This window comes from Molothrus ater, chromosome Z, assembly GCF_012460135.2.
Source record: "Molothrus ater isolate BHLD 08-10-18 breed brown headed cowbird chromosome Z, BPBGC_Mater_1.1, whole genome shotgun sequence".
NCBI classification, from domain to species: domain Eukaryota; kingdom Metazoa; phylum Chordata; class Aves; order Passeriformes; family Icteridae; genus Molothrus; species Molothrus ater.
This window is the reverse complement of record NC_050511.2, coordinates 28,324,842-28,337,028: the sequence shown is the minus strand read 5'-3', so window position 1 is coordinate 28,337,028 and position 12,187 is coordinate 28,324,842. Positions and strand designations below refer to the sequence as shown.

Genomic DNA, 12,187 nt, shown 5'->3' with positions numbered 1-12,187 from the left:
CAATTTAAAGTCACTACTCCTTGATAATGTCTTAAGCAGCAATTAGGACTCTACCTATTCAGTAAGTAATGTATTTCCACCATTTTTTATCAGCTCAAGCCAATTGACTTCAACTATAGCAACTAAAACCTTAGAAAAGTGGTTAGGAAAGGTTTTGGGTTTGTTTTTTTCCCCAAAGTATTTCTAATAAGAGGTCAAAACAGTCTCAAGAGTCAACTGCTCCAAAGATGAGTCACAATAATGCCAATTTACTAGTCTCCTCTAAAAACAGCTAATCAAAACAGGCATCTAATGTTCAACTCTGCTAGAGCTAAGTCAAATAGATAAAAATTGTAGGGCTTTGGCTGTTAAACGCATTACGTTTTCTTCAAGCCATTCTGGTTAGCTTTATAGATAGAAACCTTTGAACTGAAAATAGATATCCTTAGTCTTCCATCTCTTTTCTCCATTGCATTGTAATGCCCAAGGTCACACTCCCAGTACTATTAACACAGATGTGCATTTGGATATGGCATTGCTACATTTTATCCATCTCCTTTTCCCAGCTTATTCATAATTGTGTCTATATTTATCCTTGTGTAAAGAGAAATGGGTTGGTGTTTCTCTTGAAAATGTTGTTTTCAGCAATGGTCCACTAATAATTATGCTAATTTTTCTACACCAAGGGAATAATTTTAACTTGGAAAATAGCTTTTGAAATTACTGAATTTCAATTCAAAGTCCACTACTGTATCCACTTTGAGCTATTACCTTCAGAGACAAACTTCTTTTTTTTAGTGAAAAAATATTTGTAAAAAATAATAAACTTCAGAAAAATTGATGTTTATCTAGTAAAATATTCAGATTCAGTTTCCTGACAACGAGCACCATTCTTAACAGAGTTGCTAGATGCTACCAGTATAAGTCACAACCTTCATTCGTATTTTAAGTGATTAAAGTTCACACTGATTATGGAGGCCGAGTAATTCCTTGAAAGAGACACCAACCACAGGCTAATATCTATTTAACATGTGGAAAGATCTTTGGCTGCAAGCTTAAAGTATGTTCTTGAAAATAGAAGGTGGCCGTGCTTCTTTTTATGGATGAACATTTTACTCTTGCAGTTGCATCCAAGTCTGTTCAAGACATCCACCTTTGGGAATTTAAAGTTTACAAATCATCAGCTACTTAATTTCCACATTTTAGTAACTTATCCTGCAAACATTCAGTCTGCCCTGCCCTCGACTTAGGGATAGCAAACAATTTCCTTGCAGTTGCAGCTCCTATATCATACAAAGGTAAAGCAACAGTATAAAGAGCAAGTAGTGTTTCACTACACTGTCTATAGCATTATTAACAGTGATCTCTAACACCATAAAGAGCAGGAGAGAGCTGGCTAGGATAAGAAGACTTCAAAATGACAGGGAAGGGGGGTTGAGATGGAAAATGGGAATATGGAGACAATTCCACAGCCAGAGAAGGAATGAGAACTGAGGCTGAGACTGAAATGAGAATTGAAATACTCATTCAGGTAATTGGAGTAAAAAAACTCTCACAACTTGACAGGGGTAGGTACTATGTCTCCTTTCTCCCTAGAATGTACATATATGAAGTAACACACATCCATAAAGTATAAAATGGAGACTATTAGATCCCTGAAGTTGAAGTAATTTCTCTCATAGTGGTGATTAGTCACTCAGATCTAGAAAATCCTTATAGTAGAAAGAGCAACTGTTCCCATACAATTGAACAAGAAAGATTACACTTTCTCCTTTGAAGAAGAGTCAAAAGGAATGAGATTACCTTTCCCAAAATGCTAATAAATAAGCCATTGAAAACACAAAACTGATAATTCTTCCTGCAAAATATAAAGAAACTGCAAAAATCACTTTTACAGAGAGGAAAACACCTGGGGCAATTCCAAGAACAAATACAGGCTGGGCGGAGAAACTATCAAGGCCAGCCCTGGTGAGAAACAGTTGGGGCTGCTGGTTGACAGGAAGCTCGGTGTGAGCTGACTCACAACCTAGAAAGCCAGCCATACCTTGGCTTGCATCACAAATAGTGTAGTCAGCAGATCAATGGAGGTGATTCTGGCCCTCAAAGAGACCCCAACAGCTGCATCCAGCTCTGGGACCATAACAAAGACCTGCTGAAGTGGGTCCACAGAAGGCCAAGAAAAAGATCAGGAGGCTGCAGGACCTCTCCTGTGGAGACAGGCTGAGAGCTGTTGAGCTGGAGAAGAGAAAGCTTCAGGGGGACATTATAGCACCTTCCATGACCTAAAGGGGCTACAAGAAGGATGATAAGACAAGGCTTCAAACTGCACAAGGGTAGGTCTAGGTTATACAAGAAAAAACTTCTTCATCATGAGGGACACTGGAATAGGTTGCTCGGTGAAGTCGTAGATATTTCTGGAAATTCAAGACATTCCTGGAAATATTCAAGACTGGATGTGGCCCTGAGCAACCTGTTCTAGTGAAAGACCATGTCCATGGTAGGGTGTTGAACTAAATTATCCATAAGGTCCCTTCCAATCTTTCTGTGATTCTATTAACAGTAAGAGTAAATGCTTAGCATACAAAACAGGAATGATGGTGTATCTAAGATATATCTATATATGATATGTAGGCTTATTCCCATTATTGTAGGCAGCAAATATTAGATTTTAACCTGAGTACCTTCAGAAGCTGTACATTTAAGAAAGCAGCAAAATACAAGCTGGCCAGGTCAAGATATCCTGCTACTGGCTTTTTATAGCATGTTTTTCCTCTTAATGACTTTGCAGCACTACCTCTAGAGATCACATATGGACTTTGAGGATAAATTAAGATTGGATTAATATGAGAGAGGTTCTCTGGTCCAATTCCATCTCCAAGCAGAACCAGATTCAAACTACATCTGACTGAAATCATAACTCACTGTATCACCAACCCTGCAGGGAATCTCTTCCTTGTAATATGAGAATACCCACATAGCTGGAGGCAACCAAAGCTTTTGACACGGGTATCGGTGGCAAAGGTTGATTTGGCAAACTCCAGTGAAGTGAATGAAAGGTCAAAATGAGCTTTGGGTTTGAGCCTTATGGCATTTAAGTTAAAAACATATTTTTTGAGTTTAATGGTCTTCAGTTTGGCTTCTGTGACAGTATCAGAGAAACCCCATATTTAAAAGCCTGTTAAAATACGTTGTTCCAAAGGTTGAGTTTTGCAAGCAATAAATAACCTGTAACTAGTATAATACCAAAATCACAAGGAAATATACTGCTCCCCTCATCTGTGTCCATACATGGACATCAGCAGTTAAAATTCTCACAATAAGTCAACTTTTTTGCAGAGAAGGTTTGCAAAAATCCAGAATTTTAAAAATAAAAACATAAATATTTTTAAAATATAATAATCAGATCTTATTTTTCTGAAAACAAAGAACCACAGAAATATTCAGGGTTTTAATTTTTTTTATTATAGCCAGATTTTCCTGTCCAATAGTTTCTTTTATTAACAATATTCAAATGCATCTAAAGCTTGGTAGAAAAATCAGTCTGAAAATTAAGACACTGTACTCACATGTATTGAGTTAATTTTGGCAGATAGCAGGCTCTGAAAACAGCAGTTTATAATGGAAATTATGACACCATATTAGAGAGAAGGGCACCACTACAAAAAGAACATTCAAAATCATTATTTTCAGTGGAGTGGAATAGGGCAGCTTGTGAGCAGGAATGTGGAAAAAGCTCTTATATGCCACTTTCTGATGCCTTTGGGAAAAAGAAACTAAAAATCCTACAAATTACATAGGGGGCTACTCTAACCATAAATGCAAATAAACCCAAAGACTGATTATCCATAAGTAATATGCAAAGCATGAAAAAGCTCATCTATAGAAAAAGAAATTCTGCTAAGCTATTTCAACATAGGATCTGTTCTCAAAATCAGAGCCACCTTATCAGATGAGGTACTTAACAGTTTCTGCAGTGCTGTGGAGAACAAAGCAAGAATCACTTGTGAAAAGTCACACAGCCTCCTTCTTAGTGGCCTTATGATCACAATGTACCTGATCATGAAGTGTATTTACCTGTTTCCTGACTTGCTCTTCTTTCTATTTCTTTCCTGTCACAAAACTTTTGTAGTCTAAATAACAAAGGTACTCAATGTTTATGTAGTATAGCTATTGGGTGACCACATCTTTGCTCATTGTACAGTATGTTGCATTCTCTGTAATGCCAGTCATTATTCTTCCTGACTTCACTAACTTTTTCCAGCTGAACCATTTAAGATTAATGAGGCGTTTGTTCTCAATCAAGCACTTTACATGAATTCAGTTACACTTTCAGGATCCATGCAGATGACTTATTAAATATAATTTTATTTTTTTATATTGTTTTGGGGGGTTGATTTATGGCCATTTTTGCCCATTAGCATAGACCATTCTGTATCACTCTTCTCTTCGGTCAATAACTGTTATCAGGACCTACTGCCTAGTAGAATATAAAGATGTATTATCTATCATGAATGCAGGTATATCCTAGAGGGTGAAAATTTGACAAAAATTACTGTAAAGCATACTTCTTCAGCTACTTAAAATGCTGAAACTGCAAGAAAACAGTATGCTTCCGAATCTCAAAATCAGTTTAATAATATAAACTGGAATAGCTATCAAGGAAAAGTCTGGCTCTGCCAATCTAAATCCATATAGGTATTTTTCTATTTCTGTATTTTAATAATGTTCATAGTTGGGATCCACACATAATAAAGTTTTATTTAGCTATTAAGAGAACTCTCATTCCTACAGTGCTCTCATGCTTCCTTGCTTTGCAAATTCATACTGACATACAGAAGCCTAATAGAGATCAAATTTTCCATGAAGTTAACATAACTGCTGTGATTTTAAGAAAGTATCATTAAACAGAATTTAAAACAATTTTTGTAAGCAGAGGAATGAGAAGGATTTTTTTCTCCTAAGAAATGAACTCTGAAACAAGGCTGTACCAATGTTTCATAACTTCCATTATATTCTTCATTACACAAAACTTTCTTTCTCATTGTTTTCCAATCAACCTTCTCTTCAGGATTTAATGCCTTAGCCAGAAGGGAACTTCGCAGATGGGCCATCTTCAGCTTAATCTCCTTCCCCTATGAATCAATATGAAGCATAAGGAAAACAATTTCAAGCATCCAGGAAGTTGGACTTTCAAGGAGTCAGTATTTCCTAGTAACTAAATCTTCCCATACTGTGCACTCTGCTCTCTTCTGAGATAAAAAAAGTAAATTCTGGAAGGCATGTGTATATGTAATTCCCACAGAGAGCCAAATCTGTTTCAGATATTCTGCAACAGCTGCAGTTTTTTAGCAATGATTATCCAGAATAAAAAGAAGATGGAAATTCCCTTTCTTACAAGGAGTCACATGGAAAATACAAGGGGTAATGGGTACAAGTTATTCCTGGAGACAATCTGATTAGACACAAGACGAAAAAATTTCACAGCAAAAACTATTGCAATAACCTCCCAAGAGAACTGGTGAATTTCCCTATGTTAAACACTTGAAATTTATCTGAGCAAGGTGTTAGGCCATCTTGTCTAGACTGTGATTTTGCCAAGAGGCATTGGACCAGATGATTCTTGAGGTCCCCTTCCAACCTGGTATTCTATGATTAGATGAAAAAATTATGAAAATTTCAAAATTGATTCAGAAAATAAGTATCTGCATTTAATTCAAAAGAAGCATAAAACTTTAGGTTGCGGATTGGTAGGACTAACTTGAATTGCTGATTTTCAAAAGGGAAGGTAGTACTTTGGGATAGCAGTACATTTAACTTGTCATTTTCAATGTACAGAAGATTGGTTAAAAGAGAACCATATTATATTAAGTAAAATTCTAGGATTAGATGAAAGTATTGTACTATTTTGAAGTGAAAGCTGTTAGGATAATCTAAGGTTATCATCCAAACTCTGAAGGGACAGAAACATTATCCTAAAATGACAAATAGTATGAAATACATATCAGCAATTATTATCATGCTGATGTTAGGACTGAGGTTCCACACAAGCAAAAATATATTAGCATATTTAAGTTCAATACCAAACTAATAAAGTTTTCCCCAAAGACAACTACATCCACAATGTTTGCAATGAATAATACTATCCAAGCAAGCAATAGAGAACTACAGAAAAAACAGAATTCAGCGTCTATTTTATCAGTCTGCCTCAAGGTACAATCAAGTCTTCTTCAACTATTCCTGAAAAATGTTTCCATAACATGTTTTCAAAACTCTGAAAGAAGTAGCTTCTATAAAATCTCTATATATCCCAGCCCTGTCCTTCACTAGTTTTAGATATAAAAATTAATAAAAAATCCTGGTATTAATATTAATTTCTGCTAATGCAGCTTAAAGTCTCCACAAGTAATCTTGTCCCTAAAAGACAAGACAGAGGTTCCCTTTCTTAGAAGGAGTCATGTGCAAAATATGAAGAGTAATGGGTACAAGTTAGTCCTGGAGACAATCTGATGAGACAGAAGAGGAAAAAATTCCAGAATGGCAATTGCTTATGTTACTCTTAATTATACACACATAATTTTACATTACAGAATGTGACTTTTTTTCCTTTCTGCCTTCCCCTCACTATACTAAGAAAATTAAACTTTTCAATCCTCCCTTGTGGAATGGTTGAAATCTATCAGGAATTATTAAAAAAATTTTGGTTTCTTGTAATTTCAGTTGCAACTCTTGTATCTTCCATCATGGTATTTTGAACATTTTATGTCTACTGTTACAGTTCTTCAGCTGGACTCTTACCAAAGCTGAAAAGAGCAGACAGATTGTTCCATGGATTTTTTTTTCCAGGCTTTGCTTCTAGTACAAAGCTTAAGCATCCTCATGTCATGTTTCAGATTCTATAGAACTGATGACATGTTCACTTTGTGACCGGAGTGGTCACAACTGCAGCTGGCAACAGGAACTACTGCTTAGGTAGTCTGCCATATTATGTCTGCATAGCTGACAACTCTTAAGTAATCTCCCTATCTCTGCTGAACTTCATATGATTTATTTTTCAATAAACTTTAACACTTTGGTAGCATCACATTATATAAATTCCCCCAGTTTCTGTGCAATCATCTTAAACTGTTTAAAGCAGACTGCTTAAAGTAGTTTAGATTTCCACATATGCGCCATAATGACATGAAAAGTAATCAGCAAATGATGCTCAGAAATTTATTCTCTTAAAACCATTAAGAGTCCTATGAGAATGATGGTTGCTGGTCTGAGATATTAAGGTTGAGAGTAAATCCATATTGCTATGTGTTTGGTAAATATTATTTTCATCATCTGTCTTCTGCCACTGCCAATATCAGAATTTAAAATACCATCAAAAGCATCTGAAAGTTAGGAGGCATGAAATCTTTTGCTTATTTCTTACTCCCATGATCTGCCACAGCAAAAAAATCAGTGGCCTGTACTTCAATAGACACCTCTTGGTATTCTGTCATTGTCTAGGTTTTTGGAAATTGATAGATTCAGCACTTGGTCAATATTTTTCTTGTTATCTGAGATAGGTTGACTGCCATCAATTTCCTCACATCACCCATTCTGTATCTTTTTAAAAAACAACAACATATTTTCCAGGCTGATGTAATTCACCTAAGCTCTGCAAGCTCTTGTAATCACTAATAGCTCTGAGATTGCTATTAGTGCAAGATCGGCATGTCAAAACTTTTGAAAGACCATATTATAAAAATAGTAACTTTGTTATCATTCATGTGTTTGTATTTAACAAAGCATCATTCACTTCCCTGAAACAGGATTTCTGCTATTTATCTTGGGTAGCAGATGAGTAGTATCTATTGCTCCTACGTCTTGCAGGTGAAAAAGAATATGTGAATAGCATGTAGTAACAAAGTGAATGTGGTAGCATGTGAATGACATGTAGTAACAAAGACTAAAAGACAGCAGAGAAGAGGACAAGTTTGTAAGTAAACATATTACTAGTCTACAGGTCTATTCAATCTTCAATATTTCATTAAAATTTTCCAACCTAATGATGATTTAAGGCATTAAGATGGAACTTTATTCCTGTGGATATTTGAATGAAGGACTCTCTTGGGGTATAAATTCATTTCATTCAGGTTACCAAAACAGAGCTACAGAAAGATGATTTTGTAGCTTTAACAATTCAACTGTACAATAATCAGTACACACAAAAAATTACAGCAATTTAGTTAAATATATGGACAGGTAAAGCTTACATTAAAAAATTGTTCCAATGTCCAATAACATGTATTGTCTAGTCTTTACATGGTGAAAATGGTGCTCTCTTTCAATCTTATTACCTTCTTGTTAGCTAACTTATAAAGTGCAGAAATACACTGGCCCTTCCCTACAGTTTCTGGAGTGTGCTTGTGGAAATTTAAACTGGTCTACTTTAAGCAGTTTAAGATGATTGCAGAGGAACTGGGGGAGTTTATATAATGTGATGCTACCAAAGTGTTAAAGTTTATTGAAAAATAAATCATATGAAGTTCAGCAGAGATAGGGAGACTACTTAAGAGTTGTCAGCTATGCAGACATAATATGGCAGACTCTACCTAAGCAGTAGTTCCTGTTGCCAGCTGCAGCTGTGACCACTCCGGTCACAAAGTGAACATGTCATCAGTTCTAAAAACCTCATCACATAAAAATTTCATTCAGCTAACTCCCATATGTTCTTGATATATCTTTCACTACTTCATCTCATCTCCTGAAATAATTTGGCTAAAAAGTACTTTCCCTTAAATTCAAATTTTTCTTATTATCAGAAACTTATATGCATCATATGAGAATAAGCCCAAACTTGTTCAGTAAAATGTGAATAATTCTTCTCAAATTAATGTTTTTCACAGGTGTTAGTATAAATGACTCATCAGACCCTTCACTGTTGTTCTTATCATTCACTTACTGCTGCCATCTAAATGACCACTTCAAGATTATTTGTAACCTTAAAACCTTAGAACAAATTTAGAATCCTTTCTACAACACATAATTAAGAAATTTTAAGACTGGCTTTTGTTTTACAATTTTTTCAGTGACTTTTTAAAAATGTACTTGAGTCGAAAGACACGCCTAATTTCCACTCAAATGTGTCATTTTGTTATTTTCATATTGTAGCTACTATCAGGTCCAAAGGCAACATCTTAATTTTTTCAGTGTCTTTAACAAAAACTATGTGATTTAGTCATAAATGGTATTTCATGAATAAGGATGTGCTCCTTAGAACTTTCCTACTTCCACATCATAGCTGTAATTTCCCTTAAAGAAATTAAAATTTTTCAATTTTTGATAGAGTAGCAGGGCTTTCTAACCCCGTTTGTTTAACTAATAATTAAATTCTGGGCTCATAACAACAAACTTACACTTTTCCCCTTGATATTCCCCTGAATCTAGAACAATAGTCACAAAAGTATTTCAGATGATCTTTAAATTCATGACTGTCTGAAAAGGAAACTGTAATAGGGTATTCTAGTAACCAATGAAACATTTTCTCTCCTTTACATGCATTTTAATTTTCAGTTTTGTTCAAACACTATTGTTTTTCACAAAACCATATCCTGTTAGCCAATCCTTTTCAGGAGTCCGTGAAACTACTCCAAGTTTGTGTATTGAAATGCCATTACATTTTGCACTGAAATATTATCGTATTTTACAAATAGTTTTTCCCCAGCAAGCATGATCAGAAAAAATATGCAGGCTACATACCACACAAAATAATGCACATGCCACCTTTTTTTCCTCCCTTAATCTCTAGTGTTAGATAGCTAAACAACTTACAGCTGTCCAGGCTTCTTTTCTGCATCGAGAACACAACCACTCGTTATGGATTTCATGAGAAGGAACACCATAGCAACCTAGAATAAGAGAGCTAGATTGATTATTATATTCTGCCTTTTTAACAATGATGTAATACAATTCAATTATACATAAACCTTAATAAAACTCTCCTCTGTCACGTGACAAAGGAGATTTTTACAATCTAGGCTTACTACTAATGTCATAGTCTATAAAATATATCTTCCCTAACCTAAATAAAAAGAACCCACAAAAGCCCCCATAAGAAAACCAAAACAAACACCCAGCAAACAAAACTGAAAAACAAAAACTCCAAGCACCCAAAAAAACAAAATCACAATGAATTTCTTATTTTTATCATTGCAATGTCATATCACCAACTCTCCCTGAAGTAAAATTTTGACTTAATGTACTGACATTTATTCTGGGCAAATATACTCTATTTCCAAGTATGTTGTGGACTACTTAGATTTAACTATTAAAGTTCTATGGTCCTTAGGAGACACTGCAGAAAAATCCATGCATTCATTAGTTACTCTTGCAATAAAAAAGAATGCAAGTGAAGGAAAATACCATGCTCCCAAATTTAACAGCAATATTCACAAGTCTTCCAGGAGAATTTTACCCTAACTACTTAATAAGGACACAATAGCATTGCACAGTGATTTAAAATAGAGAAACAAAAGAGTCATTAAATCACTAGAATAGAAAAAAGATCAGAAGTTTGTGATCATTGAAAGTTTACAAGACAGTTAATTCTTCAATATTTTCACAGCAACTGTAGGTTATAGAAAATGTAATGCAGTTTTCAAATAAAATTAGCCAGTGATTGAAGCATTACAAATGGAAATGTTCTTCAAGCACTTTTAAAGACATGCTAGAAGCCTAGCTAACTATTATTTATCAATAAAGCAAAGTTTTAAATTATATTTCTGGCAACAGAACAATTAGATTATTTACTTGCATGAACCCGTACGCAACACTTTGCACATGAAATCAGAAGACTTGTCCCATCTTCTTCAACAAAGGCATTTGATGGATAGTTTTCGGTGTTTTCTTCACTATAAATAAAACAAATCTCTGGAATAAGAGGTTTAGTCTTCACATTTTCTGCCATCAATGTTTCTGCTGAGTTTGCTTCACTGAAAGTAGTACTTTCTTCATCCTGATTGTCTGTCTGGAAAATAAACAAAATCTATATTAAAGAAAGGGGAGTCTTACTCTTCCTTGTGACAATGATGAAACTATTCCACCCCTCCCAACTTTCCCACAAAGTGTAACAGTTTCATGAGAAAATTAACTGCTTCTACGTATTTATCATAGTCATCCTACCTTCATTGTTCCAAATAACTGTGACATCTTGAATTGCACTCAGTCTGCAAACCAGTGTTATTGCAGTGGTGTTCAGTGGTACTGTACCTCTTGGGCCATTTAACTCAGTCCAGTGCAATAAAAGCTTTTTTCCTGGTTCCCATGCTGAGGAAACTCCAGTTTAGCACCTTCCAAATTAGCAACATATACTACACCACCACTTTTACTTGCCATTTGACACAGTAATCCCACAGAGTCAAAGACAGAGTCAAACAGTGCCCTGCATTAGACAGATTCCGAGGGAATATTTTACCTGAGAAGGCCTAAGTACGGTGAAAACACTTATTTCCTCAATACTGAATGAAGGCAGTATAAAAGAGGCTCTGATAAAAAGTATTTGGAGATGGACATATAAGGAAACAGCTAGAAGATGCAAACCTACCTGGGTTCACCACACCAAAAAGTGTAATTTCAGGGGAAAATACACACACACACATAAAGACAAACCCTGCATAAATGGTAGTAGGAGGCAGTGTCTGCAGCCAAGGATAGATGCAGGTGAACAAAGTATCAGTTCTAACTTAAATGCCAGTGAGTTTGTTTACTCTCTTAAAAATGAAATGCTTACGTTTATCTTTTTTATCATGTCTTGAAAACTAATTAGCCGGGCAGCTATTTCACACATCATCCAGAGTTGAAGCTGCAAGAACCTTGCTTACCCTATAGTATGGCACAAGAAGAGTGCAAACAGCACAGTAAGGTTCCTTTTTTGCACAAGCTGCATTATATTCTTTTTCAGCATAGAAATTGGGTGGTCTTGTCTGCCACAGGTAGACCAGAGGCTTGGCCCATGCCTCTGACTCTTGAACTTGCTCTTCAATTAAGGTCGTTTCAGGCAGTTCTAAAAGAAAGAAAACAATGACTATATGGAATGAAGATAAACAACAATGAATCTGTCACGTGTGCTAACAAAGATCAAACAATCTTACAAGAAATCTGTGCAAACATGGATGTAGAAGTCTAAAAGAATCTTGTGTAAGGAAAAACTCACCATTAAGTGCTCTGACAAGCACTGACT

At 35.3% G+C, this 12,187-nt stretch overlaps 1 protein-coding gene across 4 annotated transcripts in view; it reads right to left on the bottom strand.

Annotated features, from left to right (window-relative positions):
• Window positions 1–12,187, bottom strand: part of KDM4C (lysine demethylase 4C) — a 250,048-nt gene that overhangs the window by 87,177 nt on the left and 150,684 nt on the right. For all 4 annotated transcript variants that reach the window (XM_036403664.2, XM_036403665.2, XM_054517952.1 and 1 more), the window contains 3 exons: window positions 11,829–12,010; window positions 10,759–10,975; window positions 9,781–9,857 (listed from right to left, as the gene is read on the bottom strand). In XM_036403664.2, coding sequence (XP_036259557.1) covers window positions 9,781–9,857; window positions 10,759–10,975; window positions 11,829–12,010 — 476 coding nt within the window. The remainder of the gene's footprint in view (window positions 1–9,780; window positions 9,858–10,758; window positions 10,976–11,828; window positions 12,011–12,187) is intronic.